The 21484-nt window shown below is 39.8% G+C and overlaps 1 protein-coding gene across 4 annotated transcripts in view; it reads right to left on the bottom strand.

Annotated features, from left to right (window-relative positions):
* Positions 1 to 296: 296 nt before the first annotated feature.
* evlb (Enah/Vasp-like b) overlaps positions 297 to 21484 on the bottom strand; it is a 53595-nt gene continuing 32407 nt past the window's right edge. For 2 of the 4 annotated variants that reach the window (XM_085381873.1, XM_085381871.1), the window contains exons 2-13: positions 17973 to 18141; positions 15898 to 16075; positions 8830 to 8896; positions 6234 to 6304; positions 5808 to 6055; positions 5546 to 5643; positions 5353 to 5392; positions 4938 to 4989; positions 3973 to 4030; positions 3827 to 3887; positions 3651 to 3708; positions 297 to 2006 (exon numbers count right to left, since the gene is read on the bottom strand). In XM_085381873.1, coding sequence (XP_085237999.1) covers positions 1969 to 2006; positions 3651 to 3708; positions 3827 to 3887; positions 3973 to 4030; positions 4938 to 4989; positions 5353 to 5392; positions 5546 to 5643; positions 5808 to 6055; positions 6234 to 6304; positions 8830 to 8896; positions 15898 to 16075; positions 17973 to 18141 — 1138 coding nt within the window. In that variant the 3' untranslated portion in view covers positions 297 to 1968. The remainder of the gene's footprint in view (positions 2007 to 3650; positions 3709 to 3826; positions 3888 to 3972; positions 4031 to 4937; positions 4990 to 5352; positions 5393 to 5545; positions 5644 to 5807; positions 6056 to 6233; positions 6305 to 8829; positions 8897 to 15897; positions 16076 to 17972; positions 18142 to 21484) is intronic. The other 2 variants (XM_085381874.1, XM_085381872.1) reach the window with 2 other exon arrangements.

Raw genomic sequence — 21484 nt, 5'->3', positions numbered from 1 at the left:
TGAATTTTGTTTGTTTGTTTTTTTTAAGTATAAAAAATAACCCAACAAAATAAAATATAAAAATATAAGATATATTGAGATTTCTAGCTCTGTAACCTGTGACCTCAAGCATACATCCAGTCTTGAGCCTTTGCAAACCGTAGTCTAAGTTTCCTGTTTGTATCTGACTAGTGACATCAGGTGTCTTTATATGCTGCTCTGGCCCATCTTCTTCAAGGCTTGATGCGTTGTGTGTTCAGAGATGCTCTTTTGTGCACCGTGGCTGTAACAAGCGGGTGAGTGTATATGTTTGAGCGATGAGAACAAAGTGGTCCTTCACACCTGCTGGCCTCACTAATCAGAACGTGTCGAGTACAGCGGCTTGGACAGCCGTGGTGTAGCAGCTGGTGCGGTGTTTGCACTCAGAAGTTATATGAAGTTTTATCAGTGAACAACAACCCTGCAGTTCATGTTGTGTCTTGATGGGCTTTTTATGTGGGTTGATTCATTCTTTTGAAAACACAGCAATATAAACAAAGATGTGAAAATAACTACACAGCTCACTATGAAAGGTTTTAAAAAGCAATCTTCATATAATGATAGTAATAATATTTAGTGAATACTGTATTTTGTAAATGTGGTCTTTAAGGAACACGTCACACTCCAGTGGTTGAATTGTGAATGGTCTCATCACCAAATCATATGTAAAAACTGTATCACATAACTGATCGTTGACTGAATATCTCTGCAGGGGCATTCATTACACAAACAGGCTACACAAATGTGCACTTTAAAAACACACTGAGACTGCACAAAAGTGCTCACATGTGTTTCAGCAGCAGTAATTTATGGCACCTGTTTCAATGACAGCAGATTTCTGTGTTGCGGAGACAAAAACTGCAAAGAAGCAAAACAAACACACAAAAGGAAAGAGACCACCTCATTTATCCAAGACGTGTTTTACAGTTTATTTCAATTCATTTTAAACTTCCGTTATATTTTTTTTGTTTTTTGTCGTTGTTCTCAAACCAGGAAGCACTTTGTCGTAAAAGGAGAAAATAAAATGAACAATACTTCACCATATCCTTGCAGCCAATAAACATTTCATTAACAACATGATCACAAATACTCGGGTGTATTTAATTATTTTTATTATTTTCTCTTTTTTTAGTGTTTATTTTTTTGGATTTCATAAGATTGCAATATCCAAAATTTGTGTTTACTCCAACATTGGTTTCAGTTCAAGGTCTGTTTTTTATGTTTTGTCTTGTTTTTTTTCTGCCATGGTTCCACACATAACTGTGAAAAGGATAAAAAATCTTTAAAAAATATTTTATATCAGGTGAAGAGAAAAAAGAGGATGATCTCGCAAATGCATCTAAAAAAAACAAAGAAAACAACAAAATGAAAACAACCGATATAAAATTTAAAACACTGACATAAAGTGATGTGCAATATTATATCCACATTATCATTACTATCATATTCTCATTATTATTTCCTCATTATTACCATTGCCCCTACTACCCTACTACTATTACTCATTACTGACATCACGCTTACAATCATAAGAATGATAGGAATAATAATGAAAGTGACAGTAATGACGATTTAAAAAATCTGTGAAAAAGTAAAGCAATTAAAATCATAGCATCAAATATCCTTTGGACCAAAGACAGAGGAGAGAACTGGGCAAACAAACAGACAAAGAAATGAGAGCAACTGGTGCGAGAGTGCGCCCCATTCACGTATTCCTCTCAGAAACAAACAAATCAAATGTTACACAGACACGTCTGAGGTGTTACAGCAACGTTTGCACCAGTGCTTCAACACCGCAGCTGAACGTGATGAGTAGATGTCACAGTTTGGGCCTCCCGTCCTGACTCCGCCTCCTCCTCCTCTTCTTCTTTAGGGCCCCAGCAGCTGCTGCAGGAGCAATGGTTTGAAAAAAAGGTGGCTCACGTCTGGGAGGGGGGTCGCGCTGAAAGATTATGTTGTGCTAACTCGACTGAGTTCATGTCTAATGGCTGTAAGGAGAGAGAAAAAAGTGTGTCATATTTGAGAGCTCTACATCATCAGTGTGGTTTATTTTTGCTTCCTGACAAAACTGATGTATACTGTCAGACACATGCAGCGCTACTGTGAGCAATAACCTGCACAAAAATAGCAAAACTGATACAATTCAAAACTCATATGTGCATTAATTTCATTTCTACCTTTTTAAATTAGTTTTTTAATTTGTTAAGCTTAAAATATTAGTACAGGTTACATTTCCCAACACATCTTCACCACTGGACACCTTTACACATCTTTGAGTAAATCTGATCATTTTCTACTCATCCTGTGTTGTTGCTCTTGCACAGCTACACTACAGACTTTAACACTTTAACATTGCCAAACAAAGTAAAACATAAAAAGTTACTTAGTGATTTTACTTACATCAATATATTTTTTGAATGTAATTATTCTGTGGGATATTTCACCATTGTTATTATTGTGAATACTTTGGCCTATTTGTGTACTGAATGCCATATGTAGTGGATTTTTAGATAGTTAAACTAACAGAAGAAGCTGCTCTCAGCTGCTCTTTTATTCCTAAAAACACAGAAGCCAGTGTTTATTCAATTACCATTATTATGTTGTATTTTTGCTAGGTTTTTATTACAATGCTTTATATGATATACAATGATATGGTACTTGTATAGAATTGTTTTTGGTATGTTAATGTATTGATAATCTGCTTATTAGTTTTAGTCTTAATTTTGTTTGTAATTCATGAGAAAAATGAAGAAGTTAATTAAGAAGTTGCAGAATAGATTCTGCTATACAGACACAAGAAGTTTTTTTTCTTTTTTGTTTACCACGGACACATCAAAGCTGTGAAAAAAAATTGCCGCAAAGTCTCCTGATACTAAAACTATTTTATTTTTCCTCTGTATCTTATTTTATTTTGTAAGTACAGTAGTAGTTCATAAGTAGTTTTGTAAGTACAGAATACGATTTCAGCTAATTTTTCCCCACTTAACTAAAATTAATTTTCTTTGCCTCCAGTTTAAATTTTCACTTAATCTTAGTATACTATAATAATCTTATAGCCAACATACCTTCAATCTGTCATGCATGTGTTCTTACATTGTACTTAGAAAACCTTTTAGTTAATCAACACTGTTATTGTCTACTGAGACTTTTATTATAACATTCTCTAGATATTATTTAATAAACGTGCTGATGTCACTAAATGTCAAATGTTAAATATTATGCATGTAGGCTATTTAAGAGTTGATGTGCAATTTAGCAATGTATATCCTCTTGGTGAGCAATGGTAAACTTATTGGGATAATATTAAACAGATTAGCACATAACGACAACAAAAATAGTACTAATAGTTATTATTATTATTATTATTATTATAATGTCTTAAAGGGATTCATCTTTTTCTTGTGCAAGTAACAAATTCAAATATTCATGATACTGCTTTTGTAGAGTTTGATGTTTTAAATCCATTTGTACTTTTCTGTGAATCTAGTGCAACCTAGTGGTTACACATGTGTATAACTATCAAACTCCCACAATTCCGCTGGATAGGCTTCCTTTTAAATATTCATTAACATGAATTAGGAGAGAGAAAATGATCCTCCTCAGGTTTTCAAGAGAAGATTAAACCAACCTACCATCGATGATTTCGTCCTTCACTTTGTGCAATTCACGAAACACCTCTTCCAATATTTCCTGTTGAAGCACAAACGGGTAACTCGTAAAACATCACCAATTGATTGCTTTACCGTGGAAACGAGCTTATACTTTTAACAAAATAGCAAAACATTTTGCTGGGTAATGCTTTCTTTACCTGTTTCATTCTATCGAGGTCTAACGAGTCTGTGTCGCCACCACTCCCCGCAGGTCGTGCTCTGCGTAACACAAAATAATTCTCTGTCACACTAGCTGTTACTGTATTGCTTCACAGTGACAAGCAGCGGGGATTCCCTTTCTCACCTCGACGCCATTGCCCTGTCTGCAGAGTTTGCTCGGTCCCAGGGCTTCTTTGCTCCGTCTAGACGACAAAGGAAAAAGATCAGATAAAAAAACGAGAGAGAAAAAAAAGTCATACATGCATTTCTGGATTTATCATTGCTCTGAAATCCCATTTGCTATCAGGATTTTTAAAAACTTGTAATAGTTCTACTATCATGAGAAACGATGATACCACACCTAAATAAAACCAAAATAGCTCCGTGACAATAAAGTGATGTTAAACATGCTGTAATGATTTGTTAGTATCATGTCGATATCAGCACCGTGTTCAGCACCTTCAGTTCTGAAGGCAAAAGGAGATCAAACCCAGTACTGGTGTAACTAATGAAGTGGTGAGTGTCTATTTAAAAACAAAAAAAACTTAATTCCAAACTTCTGTACATGTTAAAAGTTATTTTTTTCTTTCTCTTAGAAATGTTTGTGGATCTGCTTCTAATATTTTTACTTTTCCATCCCACACCTTTTTCATGTGTTTCAAACGTGGTTTGTAACTGCGTTTAGTCAAAGGAGCTTGCAAAGAAAAGCGTCTGGACTTCTTTAAGTTGCTTGAAGACGTTTCACCTCTCATCCGAGAAGCTTCTTCACCTAGGCTCAGGCGATTAGAGGATCATCAGGGGGTCCTTTCGTCCCTCTGTGGGGGGACACTCCCACTAGGTTTAAATCTGGGACTCCCCACCATATGACCTTAGAACTGAAGAAGCTTCTCGGATGAGAGGTGAAACGTCTTCAAGCAACTTAACCCTGGAGAACCCATGGGGTCAGATCCGACCCCATTGGTTTACTAGGGAAACCATGGGGTCAAATTTGACCCCATGGTTTCTCCAGGGTCAAAGAAGTCCAGACGCTTTTCTTTGCAAGCTCCTTTGACTACAATGACCTGGATGACTGAGAACCTTCACAGACGTAACTGCGTTTAGTTTTCTCACCCGTTGCGTTCTGTCCACTCCGAGTGCTGGGCGACGGAGAATTTGGGTCATCCTAGAGAAGCACAATGAAATCGGTAAGCATCACTCACAATACCACAAATGCTATTATCCTCGTTAGCGAGCCAGCAGTTTGATGCAGAATATTCTGCAAATATCAGTCTCACCTGTGTGAAACCAGGCTTCTTTAATCTGATTTCCTTGTGATTAATGATTATTACTGAGCTTTTATCATCATTTCTTGATGTTTCCATCACAACACAAATGATAACAATGATCATTATCACCCTTATATAATCAGCATCAACATTATCCTGATCCCTGCCTAAACCGTTACCCCAATTATCACCGTAAATCACAGAGCGAGCAGTGCTCAGCTTCATGAATTGCAAACCATCTCCGTTTCGCACGCACTTACATTTTGGCTGTCCTCGGGCTTCTCTGAAGCTGCTTTCCTTCTGGAGGAAAGAAGAAGCCTCAAGTGAGAAAAAGGAATTTCATTGAAATTCCAGAATGAACTAAACAAAAAATTAAAGATTTCAGTGACCAGTTGTATCTAATATAGCAACAGTATGTGAGAGAAAAAGACCTTCGGCCTGTATTGATCTGACCTTCGTGCCAACAGAGCATTCATCTCCTCCATCAGTCCTCCACTCCCCCCACTTGTTCGGTTAGCTTCATTTTTGGCACCTGAAGAGCTGTCATCAGGCTGAAGAAAGCAGAGGAAAAAAAACGACAACTGTGGGTTACTCCCTGATATGTGCAAATCATGAACATTTTAAAGTATGTCAGTCAAATCTGAAGGAGATAATCCAGCTATATCCCGCATGGTTTACAGAAATTTCACCCAAACATCATAAAGTGTTGCCTCACTCTTTGAACACGGCGTAGTTTGGCTCCAGCAATCATAGCCGCAAGACCTGTCGGCGCAGAGGTCTCATCCCCGTGGCTTCCTCCGCCTAAGGGCAGTGGAGGAGGGAGAGGAGGTTGCGGCGCCCCTGCTGACGGTGGCGGCGGGCCTGGCGGTGGTGGAGGAGGAGGTGGGCCGCCCATGATCACCGGTGGAGGTACTACTGGTGGGGCAACGGAGAGCACAGCAGGATGGCCTTGGAAAGGAGAACCTAGAGGAAAAGTGCAGCGAGTGATTGAAACTCAGTCGCTTTGTGCAATATTTATCCGCACTTACACCTGTGTGGGTTCAGATGCACTTAGGCGAAGACGCGGACCATTTTTAAATTGAATGAAAGAACTATTTTTACCAGCTGAACTTTAGCTGACCTGTGCACTTCGTGTGAGTACCTGAGTTGGAGGACCGTCGCTCCCGCTCCATGTGCGCCTGCATCTGCTGCTGCTGTTGCTCCATCATTTGCCTGCAGAGACAAGAAGGATCACAGCTGCTCACTTAATATCAAACATGTCAAATCTTGTCCTAAAATCTGACAATTTACCCACCTACAGGAAAAGTTCAGAAAACCATCGCACAGTAATAGACAGAGAAATGTCCACTTGCCTCAAAGATGCGCTAGGATCGGCATTAGGTTTTGATTTCAAATGTTCCAACTGCTTGATCCAATATTTATCAGATATTAAAGCTCCACACGTTCTTTTGGGATATTTCTTCTTAAGTCATAATCATCGTTTGTGTCAGGTAGTTTCTGTCACAGCCCCTGGGTTTGGAGTTTGGTATTCTTCTATAACATTTAGATTATGGGATGGGTTCTACTATAGTTTCTTTTTTTTTTAATTTATTTATAGTTTAGTTTCATGTTTGTTTCATTATCATTCCAGGATTTTGAGTTCCTATTAAGTTTTGTATTCTCATCTACATAATATGCATTTTCTTGTTGGTTTCTATATGATGATGTTTAGTTTTTAAGGATACTTGGTGTTTAGCTATTGTTAAACTGGAAAGGTAGTTTCTGTTAGCGTTTAGAGTTTGTTGCTTATATCTGATTCCCTGTATTTTGGTTTATTTCTCCCACCACCCCCAGTATTGCTGTGTGTGTGTGTATGAGTTAGTTAGTGGCTCAGTATTTAGTTAGTTTCTTCCTGGTTTACTTTGTTAGTTTGTGTCTCTTTTACTTCTCATGTGTAATTACCTTGATTGGTTCCAGCCGTGTCTCATTAACCTGATGTGTCCGCTTCCTATGATTACATAATGTGTGTATAAATAGTCCTTCCCTGCCATTGAGTCTTTGTTAGTGTCTGTCTGTTTTCATTTGGTAACTCTGGGCATAGGAAACAGTGCGTGGCCCAGGTGAGCTCTTTGGAATCACATCGGAAATGAGGCAAAACAACACAAAAAATAGTGTAATTATTTGAAACATGTTTTTCTTTGGAGTTTTAACTAAAAGTCACTACCTTAATTGCTGTTGTTTAGTATAAAGTCTAATGAGACCACTGTACGAACTGCACTCAAGCTCTAGCAGATGGTGAGTTTTTCTCGCATGCTGTCACCGTGAGTCAGAGGTTTGAATTCACATCCCAACATGGTAACACTTAACAAAGATGGACACAAAAACCTGCTTGCTTACTAAAAAAATCGACTCAGAAATACCTGATTTCACAAATAATCCCCCAATAACTTAATTGCTCTGCACTTTCCAGAGGAACAAATGAATTACTACTAAGCATTCACTTTATTTGAGGTAATAGCGAGGTAATGAGGATCCACTGAGATCTGCTTAATAAGACACATGAATGGCTTTGTATTAGTTATTAATTAATGACTCATAAAGAAAGTGAAGAGCTATATTATATTGACAGATAATTATTAAATAATTATTACCCAATGAGCCAGAATTATCTTCCAGCTGGGTCTTTAATAAATAATCATCTACTGTACAGCCCTTGATTAGGGCTAATTATGAAGGTGCTGATGAATGCCTCCTGAACTATCAGATCATTCCTGATTTGTTCTTCACCTGCGTTTTAGTAAGTAAACAAGTTTTTGTGTCTTATATCATGCAGTGTGCCCATCTCCTGCTCCTCATTCATCCAAGCCAACATCACTTTTCTCCTCGATCTTTATCCCACCTATCTCATTACATCTCTGTCTTTGATTTGAGGAGATATGCGATGTGACATCTGAGGCAGCAACCTGTCTGATGTGACAGCAGCGTGCGCACAGCAGGAGCAGAGGTGCTTAGTAAACAACGGTTCTCTGAAATTAATTTGCTTCCGCTGACCAGGACGCAAACGCACGCAATCTCCCCTCACAATCGCAGACATAATCCTTTGTGGCAGAGGAACAGTTCATCCGACATGGGGATCAGACAGAGCCATAATTCCCTTCATATTTGTTCTCTTAAGTACTGGCATTCGGCATTTAGATGAACCAGCAGGCGGAGCTGAAATAAGTTTAAAAACAGCAACAAAGACCTCGTTGTGTCCGAGTCCGTCTCTGAAGTGGAGAGAGGAACAGCAGGCGCAGTGGAAGAAAGGCAAGCCACAGTGTAAACCGTGGAAATGGCCTTAAGGGTCATTTTGAATACTGCTTATCCACTACTTTGTATATTTTAATCTGCCACTATGATTTAGAAAACGGGGACTACTTGTGTTTTAGCCATTACTGTAAAACTTTCAGTCTTTATCATTGTGACCCACTGGAAGGTAGGAGGGATACAGAGGACAGTAAGAGGAGGGGAGGGATGAGTTTTGCTTCAGTTCACAAGAGCCTGTGATCCTTCACTAAAAATATTCTTCTCATGGATGACAAGATACTAATTTTCTCCCACTTTTTTGGCACCACAGTTCATTCAGATCATTTTTCTGATTGCAAAAGCTGCCAGACAAGGTGGGCTTAAAAATAAACAAATAAATAATCTGCTAACAGGGGTTCATGTTACATAGACTGCCTTGCAAAGAAGGAGAAAACGTCTTTTTTAAATGATACCTTGCTCTCTGAGCTTCTATCTCATCTGAAGTCGGTCCATTCTGGACTTGGCGCTGGAGAGCTGGACCTAAAGATGCAAATGAAAACAGAAAGAAAGAAAAAGACACAAATAGAGTGAAGTTGACCTTAATGTTTCATTATCAGCACTATTATGTCAGTTAAAATTAGTGCCAGTCAAGATAATTAACTATAAAATCACAAGGAACGTAACAGCGACTGATCATTATGTTGTCTCATTTCCATAATAAGTAATGTGCAGTGAAAAGCATGATAATCCCCGACTTCATGTAAATGAGCTTAAACTCATTCATGCACTTTTACTGTTGAAGGGGAGCAGAAGATGTCCTGCTGCAACGCTGTCCTTCTGTTTACTCCTGCGCTCTTTTAGAGACAAGTCATTTGATTCGTAATGCTGCAGTGAGGCGACATCTGAGAGCGGCCTTCTCTTAAATTTTTAAATTCACACAAATGTCAATATGAGCACAAACACATGCAAGCGCACAAACAAATGTCAGCCAGAGCCCCACGAGTACTTCTGGGGTGAAATACAACTTGCCGACGGGTTTATGAATCACCAAAACTAGAAACAGAGCGGCTGAGCGAGGTCTGGAGAGTGTCTGAGCTGCTCTTTCTAAACAGATGAACCTAACTGAGAACAGAGGAAATTCTGTCAGCTGTGGTTACAAACTCAGTAAAAACAAACCATTGTGGCATCTCCTTTGGTGGATGAGGCTCAAAATCAAATATACTGTATGCGAGAGTCATTATTGTCTGAGCTACAAGGCTTTTGGTATCTAATCCTTTTACTACCATAAGTGAGATCTGCAGATAGAGCCAGAAAGGAAATGCAATTAATTGAACACATGATAAGACTTCAACTTGGGGTTTACAATTAAATCAGATGTCAATGTCAAGGATGTTCTCATGACTGAATTCCTCTGGATTAAGGAAGTAAGTAAGGAGGAATCTTGTGGTGTTTTTTGGTTACTTTTTGGTTGATTTATAATCACTTCCCTTTAAATCTAATCAAGAGTTGTAAAAGTGTTTGAAATAGGCATAAAACTCTATAGACCATGTTCCCTTTTGTCTACGTAAAGATGTCCCTTACATAACAGTTTTATGGCTCTACATAGTCAGCCTGTTTTCAGGGTCACTGCTCACTGACGATTCTCTCCACTGCTCACACCTCTAATGGAATAGACTCTGGCTGATGGTGCTAATGGCTGCTATTGATCAAGTAACAGAAACCCAAAAATACAACGATGGCAAAAGCTTTGAGTCATGGCTGCTATCAGACACCTGTCCTACACACATGCATGGTGTTTCATCTTAGATCCTAATGTTATATTTTTAGAATCCAGGTTTTGTCCAGAACAGGTTTAGACCCAACAAAATTTAATTTACTAATAAATGCCCGTGCATGCTTGGCCTGTTTGTGGTGTTGCATGTGAAATTAAAATGCATTTTTATCACGTGTCATATAAGCAAACAATGTAAACAATTTTAGCCCAATGCTAAGTGGCTGATGGGCAACCTGACGGCATCATAATATATACCTGAAGTTTTAAAGCTATAAGTGAGATGTTACTGTAATGATATAAAAATCATATGGTGCTTCTATAAGGTGTTACAGGTTCATAAATGCTAAAAACAGGTTACTTTAGCTGACTGCTATGTAGTTGCTAGGCAACATGAAGACATCACAATATCTGATGTAGATAAGAACCTTCAGGGAAGGAGCTGGCAGACAACCAAACCAGCACACAGACAGAGCTTTATGTGTATTATAGTGACCTGCTGAACTCCTTTCGATGTCCTCTAAAAGAGAGGCCAGCTGCCCTTCAGATGCAGTTCATTTCTGCGATCTCGTTCTTTTGGTCACTACCCAGAGTTAATGACCATAGGTAAGGGTAGGGACGTAGATCAATATGTAAATCGAGAGCTTTGGACCTTTACAGCATTGAATTGAACTGAACCTCAAACCAGCAGTTTTTGGTTGACAAATTGGTAAATGGCCTGTATTTATATAGCGCTTTACTAGTCCCTAAGGACCCCAAAGCGCTTTACATATCCAGTCATCCACCCATTCACACACACATTCACACACTGGTGATGATGACACTGAGAACATACAATAATCCAAGAATAAAACTAAAATACATAAAAAACTGGGTCGTGGGCCAAGTGCCATGACACTATCACTGCAAAAGTAAAATGTTGATTTCAGAATGTATTGAAGAGAAAAACGACCCTATCGACTGATAGAGGACTCAAAAGAGATGTTTAGTTGGATTTATTTCTACTAGATGAGTGAGTAACAGAGCCTGCCAAGTTCAATTCAATTCATTTTTATTTATACAGCAACAAATCACAACAACAGTTGCCTTAATGTGCTTTATATTGTAACGCAAAGACCCTACATACAGAAAAAACCCAACAATCAGACAACACCCTGTGAGCAAGCACTTGGTGACAGTGGGAAGGAAAACCCCCTTTTAACAGGAAGAAACCTCCAGCAGAACCAGGTTTAGGGAGGGGTTACTAACACAAAAGCTATTCTACATGTTTGAAAAAGGCCACGCTCTACAACAGAGTATTGCACTGCTTTAACTGGTTTAAATATTCCAATATATGTTCCATTTGAGTTTGTTTACCCTATTCAGCTAATGATTCCTGACTGACTCTGCCATTTACTGGATTATAATAACACAATAATAGCCATTAACACACAAAAACTACACACACAAACTCAAAATCAGAATTGTCATGCAGATGTTTGCACACACAGTTTTTTTTACCTACACGACATGCTGAAGAAGAGAAACCGGCTGCAGCAAACACAGAGGCACTGACAGACCCACTCCCTCCTAACCATCTCTTGCCTTCAGCTCCTCTTCCTCTCCCTCCTCCTTTTCTTCTCCATTCATCATCTCCCTCACTATCTCTCTCTCTCTCACACACCTCACCTGCCTGCCTTTCTCTCCTCCTCCCATCCTACCTCACCAACAGTATCATCTGTCATCTTCTTGAAACTAACACCAGGAGCGGCAGCAGCACAGCGAGAATATCTGCTTAATGTTTCAAAAGGTCGACTTTGTCTCTAGGCTACACAGCCTAGTGCTGCTTAGCCACACAAATATTACAGCGAGATGATCCACGTGCACTCCAGGTTTACATCAAGGCTCAAACATGTGGGGGGCGGGGATAAAGAGTTACTAAGTAACAAAAGTGTTTTTTTTGTCACATAAGTAACAAAAGTTTATTCTTTAGTTGGTGTTTGGGTGTCATGTGACAAGATAGCAAATGGCCGGTGCTCTAATAAGCTCCAGAACAACAACAGTGCCAGTGCCCTCTGTAAGCAGTTGCGTCCCCACCTGCCACCAGAACATCGTCAGCACTTCCCAGCATTGATTTGCTAAGTCTCTGAAGGTCTAGTGGATGAGTGCAAAACCATCCTCCAGTGATTCCCTTTAATCAATAGTTGATCAATCAATAGTTTCATATCATACAAGGATTTCTCTGGTGGGCCTGAGAGGTCAGTGACCCCCAAAGTTTACAGTGTTAATGCAGGTGTTCAGTTGGGTGGCTGGATGCTGACCACAGCATATGACTCGCATCCTTTTCTGTATGTCTTCCTGGAATAGACGACTCCTATTTATAGAGAGTCGAGAGTTTAAATATTCCCTTTATTTTGTCACCTGTCAGGTCTTACATGTAGGTCTTAAAAATGGCTTATTTTGGCTAATACCATTTTATGAAATGTTAAACAATCATATTTTTGTTTTATTCCATTAATGACCTATCTTACTTCCAAAATATGAGTTCATTTGGCACTTTTGGTTATCACTTTTACACAGTGATCACTTTTTACAAGTGACAGGTTACATCTTTCTGTAAAACCCAGAGAAAATAGGCCTTCAAAGCAATAAGAATAAACAGTGCTCCGCTGTTTCATATGTTCCTTTTTGATCCTCTCCTCAGTTTTATATCCTACATCATGTAATATTTCCTCTCTAAAGGTGAAAGCAATTTTAAGGACAAAAGGTCAGGTTTTGACTTCCTTACCACTAGAGGGTGTTAGGCACAAGCAAGGAACACCCATGTTCTGGTTTCAGCTTTACAAAGTGTGAACGTGTCTTATGTAATCAGCTGGAGAGCATGGATATGCAAAAATCAGGTCCTGTGCCATGCTGAGAAATAAAAATAGGAAACAACATACCGGAATAAACTAATTTCCTAATTCTCCCCCTTGATCACGCACTTGTGCGTAAATATAAAAGTTGATCTGTGTGTGTTATGATACAACCTTTGTGAGCGCTGTATCATGGCAAGCTGGTAGCACTGAGATGCTATCAGTCTCTCTATCTGTCAGATGTGCACATGCTTCCCCAACGTGTTTGTGCACTTGCGTTTGGCTGCTGTCACTCGAGCCTCTTTGTTCCCCATCCCATGTTATTAGGCAGATGAAAAGATCTGCTCTCTAGAACGGGGCCCGAGGGAGATCTTCTCAATAACTCACTCTAATTAAGAGGCTGGAGGGGACTGGAGGGGGAAGCACGCCGCCGCCGCTGCTGCTGCTGGAGTAATAACTGGCAAGCTGTGACAGTCACTCTGCCTCTCAGTCGCTCCTCAGTTTACATTTGTCTGTCTCTCTTCTCACACACATATACACAGAACTCTGGAGGATTGAGGTTGCCTGTCTTGTATGTATACTCGCTGCTGAAGTCTTTAAATAGAACCTTTTGCAGACGTTTTGGCTTACAGCAGGAAAAACACAGATGGAACCAATAACACTGACGACAGCTCTGTTTCCACTGATGTGTCCCAGCAAGCCCTGGTGGGGATCACAATGAAATGCAGCTTATATTAATTAAATAATTACATTTGTGTCTGTCTGCATGTCAGATAGCTCTATCTTTGATCTATAATAGATTAAAGAATTAATCTTATTGCTAAGCCCCCAGTGAAGTGATGTCATGACAGATTGATGTGGTGATGTTAGAGTCTCTATTGCCCCTTGAAAGACACTGAGAAAGTTTTCAGTGTGACAAATATTTTATCAATGCTCCAAGTGACTAATTTAGGCTCAGCCCCAACCTTATAAACAGTACAGCTGCATTCCAACCAAAACTATCAATGAGCCACGGGGTCAGCTTCATGATCGCTAATATGCAAACTGTCGTTTCTCCTGCTGAAGACTCTGCATCCAGATGAACAGAGTCAACCTTCTGTGATATCCAGACAACTTCAAGTATGGCTACTATTTTTAGATCACTTCCCGCAGGAAACCTTTCCTGCCTCTTCTGTAATTTCACCATGAGTCTCAGACCTGCACATCTTTTATTTCAGCTTGACTGAACTGTCCGTTGCTGAGTCTACGGTTGTTAGGTCTGTGCTATATCGCATTCTCTGCAATGATACAGGTGGAAATTTCTATGTGAAATAAAAATATACTGCAATATCCGAAGTGCCGAAGTGTATCTGAGAGCTCGGATGACAATTTATTACATAAAAGGGAGCTACTTCAACAACTTCCAATGAATCGCAGTGCTCTGCAAAATATTTCAGGGAAATCTGTTAAAGATGGAAATGGAAAGAGTGTTTCAGCACACGAGGCAAAAACACCCTGAATGCAAGGAGGGTACAAAGGAGGAGATAATAGGAACAGCTGATGATATGTGACCAAGTGAATACAGGGTCAGTATTGCCAATACCGATACTACTTTCAACCTATAAAGGCAGCTTATATAAGAGGAAAGCAGCTTCTCATTTAATGACCACTATATCAGTGTGACTTTTAATTTCAAAAATAATTAGCTAACACAACAAAACACACCTTTGAACTTTTAATGTATTTTGAAACTGGGTTTGTAGGAGACCTGGAATCACTTCAGGCCAGTTTCTGTTGTTTAAATGTGCTTTAGGCAATAAAGAAAAGTGAATACAAAAAGGGGCATGTTTGAGGTATATTTTTTAATTTCATGAAAAAACAATTTATTTAACACAGTTGAGTGGGCTACATACTGAACTTAGAGGATAGATACAAAGTATCAATACTTGCTTTTCTATCAATGTGATAGAAAAGCAAGGTGTGGCAGTAAAGACCACACTTCAATGCTTTTCAGCATACTTCTTTCTTTATTCTCAGTTGCTTGTTTCTTACGGTTCCCGGCTGCAGCTTTTCAGTTCGCAGCCACATGTAATGGAAAAACATTCATTCAGGACCCATTTCACTCTTATATGCAGGGGAGGCGTGACGAGCTGATGCACCTCAGGTGTGTCAGCCTCCACCTCAGCCGCGCCACAAACCACGCCCGCCAAACAAGGCTTTAAGCAGCTGATTAAAAAGCCCAACCCAATCATACAGGCTCCTGAAGAGTTACAAGGTTAACTTTAGTTATTATTATTGTTAAAGTGTTAAGCAGTCAGTTTACACTTTTACTTTGAAATTTCAAGGGTAAACACAACCTAGGCTACTTTTGTGTTCACATTTCAATAGATTCACACTTAAAATAAGGAAATATGCAGCAACTTAGTGAAAAAGTTGCTCTTTTTAAAATTACTACAAACATCAATAAAGCATTCAGTATTTCTTTCCTATATCTTCTGAAATGTCACACATTTTCTTGAAATATTGTGATATGACTTTGCCACTATATCGCCCACTCTTATGGGCTATGATCCAGCAGCTTTCAGCAGTTAAGCAGCCCACTGTTCAGAGCTACACTCTGAATTTTGCTTGACACTAATTTGCATCACACTATCACTCTACACGTGTACATAAAGAATGTAAGGGAGTGGTTATCATCTCTGCTGGTTCATGGAAAGTTCAGAGAGAGCTAATCTCACATACCCATGATGACATGACATTTGAACCCATTTTAACCATTTTGCCCGCCGTGTTAAGTCACACATGTTCAGCCCAGTTTTGTGAATTAAAAGTGCCGAGTGCTTATCTGAGAGAAATAAAGTGGAGCTAACTATCGAGTAATAAAATGAAATAAGAAGACATCCTCCATTTCTCAAGTGTGTGTGCATGTGTGCGTCTTGTACTGTGGGAAAACGCACCTCCATCCTGAGCACTGAGGACATTGAGGGCAAAGAGCATAGCATTGGAGAAGGTGGTGGCCTCCTCCTTGCTGGCGAAGTTGAGGCCATAGACCTGCCTGGCGTCCCTCCACTGGTGGAAGGTTGGTGTGGCCTGGTTGTACTTGAGACCCTTCACTATTGAGTAGTTGATGACCACCTTTGAAGGACAAGAGGAGAATGCAGGAAAGGCAGTCATCAGTTAGGAAAAAACTGGAAAGTATTTCGCTTTTATCGGAGAGTTTTTATTTTTCAAGGTTATTTCTCTCTTTTTTTTTTTTTATCTGAAAAATGATTTAAATCCACAGATGGCAGTGCGCCCATAGACATACAACACGGTCATAACTTGCATTGTTTGGAAGGATTTGTGGATTCTGAGTGCGCTGTGTTTTGCGCCACTGTAAAGATAAAACATTTTTGTGTCTGAGAGCAGCACCGCTTGTAATAGTCATTGTGTTTCTCATTTTTATGTTGCTTACATCATGAGCTGTAACTTAGAAGAAACACAGCTGTGAAAAAATGCTGTCGTTTATATCTTGTTTTTCCACAGCTACCCACTGACATCTACTTAACTCTTCGAGCTCTGGGCAATTCTTTTGAGTTTAATTCCAAAATTCACAGTAACAGTAACATCTGAAGAGAAGACATCTGTATCGTGTTCTCTTTAATACTTAGTCCCTGCTGTGTGATTTTATATCCAACTGAGTGAGTTTATTCGATTAAGTTTTATTTCTATAGCGCAAAATCACAGCGACAACTGCCTTAAGGCACTTTATATTGTAAAGTCTCAACCCTAAAAAAATACAAAGAAAATAAAGAAAACCCCAACTATCATATGACCCCCAATGAGCACGTGCTTTGGCAACAGTGGAAAAGAAAAACTCCCTTTTAACAGGAAGAAACCTCCAGCAGAACCAGGCTCAGGGAGGGGCAGCCAGTTGGGAGCGTGGGGAAGAATACGGCACAAAGACGTGCTGTGGAAGAGAGCCAGAGATTAATAATAACTAATAATTAAATGCAGAGAGGTGTATAAACACACAGCGAGGGAAAAAGGTGTATTGTTTGTCGTGTTATTTCCTGTTTTATTTTGTAGGTTATTTCCTCAGGTGTTTTTATTTCCTTCACTAGCTTGTCATCTTAGTTTGCTTCATTCAGCTCAAAACAGTGACCACTCTGGTCTGACCTGCGGCATCAACAACACATTTCACCCAGAGAACCGCCATTTTTTTTCCTCTTTCCTCTTCCTGATCATTCACTGTGAACTAGAGATAATTGTCAGAGTAAATCAGCCGTTTCTGAAATACACAGACCAGCCCATCTGGCACCAATAGCCATGTCATATTCAGAATCACTTAAATTACCTTTCGTCACCATTATGTTGCACACTGATTCAGTTTGAACTTCAGCAGTCAAAGTCTTAGTGTCTTAATGCAATCAGCTGGCTGGCGTAGGTTCTGTTAGTTAACCTTTTTTTAAATGAGTTGTTTAATATTTAACTTTTGAAATGATACTTGATAGCCCTGCAAAAGCCTGACAACCTGTCCAGGGTATACCCCAGCCTCTCGTCCTATGGCAGCTGGTTTAGGCTCCGATCCTCCAGATTCCACCACCCCCCAAAAAAGAAAAAGTTATCCCTTTGGCTATTTAATCTCCATTTTCATTTTCTGAATCTTTGTAGGTTTTCTGCCACTTTCAGACATCTTTGTAGTTGTCAGTTTTTGATTACTGCTGTGCTTGATAACCCCGCTGTTTACATGTGTTCCGCGTCTTATCGCCAAACACGTCTGCGGCGGTGCAAAAGAGCCGAGTGCTAATGAGCTGTTGCCGTTGGAGAGGCTGACAGACGGTGAAGAAGATTTCACTCAAGTCACAGCGGAGGAGGGTGAGCTTTAAGATTTCACGAGGTTTGAAGCACGCACACACACAGACTTTGACTGAAGAAATTTTTAAGACTTCATTGGTTCACTCACTCTCCTTCAGTATAGTCAAGTCACAATCCAGACTATTTGCAATCCTCCCACAGCAACAAGTTTACCTCCAGCATCTGCACTTCTTACCTGCTGGTCCTGCAGTTTGACTCCCACCACTCTGAAGGTATTGTTGGCAGTGTTGTGGTAGATGTTGATGCGGCTGAATCCCTGCTGGCCAGGCTTGATGGGCACCCACTTCTTGCTGGTGTCATCGTAGACCATGACAGAGGCCCGCGCCTGGCAGATACTCTGCTCACTGGAGGAGACATTAAAACAAAGAAGAGAGAAACAGGGTGAGTTGGTCATATGTGGGGAGCAGAGAGTTTATCAGCTCCAGAGTTAATCCCAAAGCAGCTTCGCCCCTCTTTCTCTTCTTTCTAGTTTGTGGTGTCATTGCTTTAGCTTGTGACTGGACGTAGACATTTCCCTTCTTAACCCCTCTAATCTAGATATCAGAAACCACTAAAAATCAGAGCAAAAACATCTATCATAAACTGCCACCATCAGACAGAGACGTTATAAAACAATAACTAGAAGTATTTGATGTGTGCAACATCCTCAATCACATCCAAAAACCGGCAATAAATATTATATATACACCCATAAAATAATTAATTCTGTAATAAACATGTAATAAAAACACTCTTGCCTTTTTTCTGAACATATTTTTCACATTATGTGATTACTTGTTTAGATGTGCAACATAATAAGTTTCTCCAGTAAGAAACTCGATGATGACACTGTAACAAATAATGTGTCCACATCACATGTTTAGGCGTCAGCTCTATAGTCGACAAAGGACAGCATTGCACACGAGCACATTGAAAAATATTTCTGCGTTAATGATATGAATGAAATCCATTATATGAATGGATTTGTCCTGAGGAAATAAATTCAAGAGGCTTTATGTTTCATTAGTCACAAGCAAAAAAAATTGAACCACTGATGACAGTGGCTGAGTCTTTATCATGTAAAACACTCAGTGGGTCAGGAGGGTGAAAATATTGTCAGCGCAGGAAGAAGAAAGTCATTTTCAAGCAATTTGGACGTCTAATGTCAAACTTTCCTTTAACTGTAAAATCGGAGGATTTAAGTGAGATAATTATGGTGAACAAGACAACAACTCTGTCTTCTAATCCTGCATTTCACTAATGGTCTAATCCAAATGTAATCAAGCACTAGTCCAGCATCTGCCCATGTTCTTAATGAGGCAGGACTGTAATACGTGTGTGTGTGTGTGTGTGTGTGTGTGTGTGTGTGTGTGTGTGTGTGTGTGTGTGTGTGTGTGTGTGTGTGTGTGTGGCCTCCAGTGTTAGGTTGGGTTTGCCTGCTCTCCTATCTGATCGTGTTATCACAGCCCCCTAGGTCGTCCTTCTTTCCCTCTTTTCCTCAAACACACACACACACGCACACACATGCACACACATGCACAGAAACACATGCACACTGTAAATAGCACTGAGCGTGATGATGCACTGTTTACGATCATTTCCAGGTCACGTGCTCCGTATCTGCACAATATCAATCAAGGTGCCGGTAAAAGGCGATAAATGGAAAAACACAGGAGAGAAACAGAAACAATTTAGACTTGCAAATGAGATTAACAAGAAGAGTCCCATCTGTGTCTTTGCCTCCTCGCCAAGCTAAAATTAGTGGATCAGGCCTTAAGGCCCTTGTGAAAGAGCTGCGTCAGAAAAGAGGAGCAGTGGAGAAAAGAGGGAAAAGTCTTGGCTTTTAGAGTGTGTGAGTGGAGGCAGCATATGGTGCAGATAAGCGTGTATCATACATGATGGTGGGGGAAATGCTGATGGGATATTATATGAAGGAATAGGCTGACATTTGGCTTATTTGCCCTGTTGATAATAGATGAGACGATAGATTATCTCAAGTCTAAGTGCAGCATTGCAGCCTGGAGGTTATTATAACAGCTTAGCATAAAGACAGATATTAAACAGTTTAGAAAAAAATTACAGTTACATTATGGCTATAGCAAAAATTCAGTGGGATTTTTCAGTGGGAGAAATGTTTTGTCACTCATTCAAATGGCTTTTTCAGACAATGACCAGATCTCATACCACAGGGGAAGCTACACCAAGTCTGTATGGTTTACCGAAGATACATAAACAGGGTGCACCTTTAAGACCATTTGTCTCTACGATCAACTCAGTTACCTATAACACCTCAAAGTTTCTGGCTTCGATCCTCAACCTGTTGGTAGGCAGCTCTGAACACCACATCCACAACACTTTGGATTTTGTTGAGAAGATGAGAGATGCAATTATGGAGGAAACAATGGTCTCATATTATGTTACATCTATCTTTACTTGTGTTCCAGTCGCTGAAGCAGTGAAGGTAGTTCATAAGAGATTACAGGACGAACCCAACCTCAACAATAGACCAATCTCACTGACAACACTGACCAAGTGTGTTTGATCTTGAAGCTGTGTGTGTCTTTATTTGACTTATTTCACATAAAAGTGTGAGTACTACAGGTAGAAACATATGTTTGCCATGTGTTTATAAGACTGGGGAAACCTACAGTCAGCTGAGACTGAAGTAGTCACTTAGATGAGCGACAAAACATTTCTCCCACTAAAAACGCTACATCCAGATGATCAGAATCAACTTTTGGGAATGTGCTGCATTACTTTTAAGAAAAGTGTTCTGTGTAATATGTGCAATAATTACTTTTTTGTGTAATGACCCCGTCACTAATCACAACAAAGAGAGGAAACCAACAAAATTCACAAACATTTGAACACTCAGCATGAAATTAATTTGCATGAATGTAACGTCTTTGATACGCTGCTTAGAGATGGTGGTGACTCTGAAAGTGGAGCCAATGAGAATCGATAATGGAATCAGAATCGTTAAATCCTTATCAATTCCACCCTAGTGGCCACGCTTTCCTTGATGAGGATGTGCATATCCTGGAAGGGAGGAACGCTGGTTTGGAGTCAGGGAGGCCATTTAAAAGGGAAAGACCATCTCTGAATCAAGGCTACATCTTTCACCATAAAGAAACTGAACTCACAGCCCATTGTTAGTAGTGCTGGTTTCAGTCATTATACAGATGTACTGTTTATAAGATTGGGGAAACCTGCAGTCAGCTATGACTGAAGGAGTCTCTTTGATGAGGGACAAACTGTTCCACTGAAAATACTGTGTCCAGAAGAAAGGAATCAGTTTTGGGGGATTTCCTTAACTGGATGATTGCGCGTGCATCAAGATATTATGGCTATAGCTTTAAATAATGAACACAATATGTGCAAATAATTCCTGTTAGCCAAAAGTTTAGTCATAAGAGTGCTCCTGAACACTGTTTCAGACAGTTCTTTATCCCCAATATGGTCATCTCTGTCAGGAAACCTCTGGCTGGGTGTACAGCAACCTCCTACCACTTCCTTAAGCCTTCCTTTCAAGGGGGGCAGCCAATCAGAGAAGAAGATGGCTTAAAGTGGCTTGTTTCAAATATGAGTGTCGTAGGTGGTTTTTGAAGAATTTGTTACCTGTGTTTCCTATATAAAGGTTACCTGGGCAGGGACTAACCTGACCACAGTCTGATGGGCTAAACAGACAATTTTCCAAATAATCAGTAA

This window comes from Rhamphochromis longiceps, linkage group LG15, assembly GCF_057381845.1.
Source record: "Rhamphochromis longiceps isolate RC_006_pf linkage group LG15, R_longiceps_female_GT1.1, whole genome shotgun sequence".
In the NCBI taxonomy this organism is placed as follows: domain Eukaryota; kingdom Metazoa; phylum Chordata; class Actinopteri; order Cichliformes; family Cichlidae; genus Rhamphochromis; species Rhamphochromis longiceps.
The sequence above is the reverse complement of the archived record's forward strand: the minus strand, read 5'-3'. Positions and strand labels throughout refer to the sequence as shown.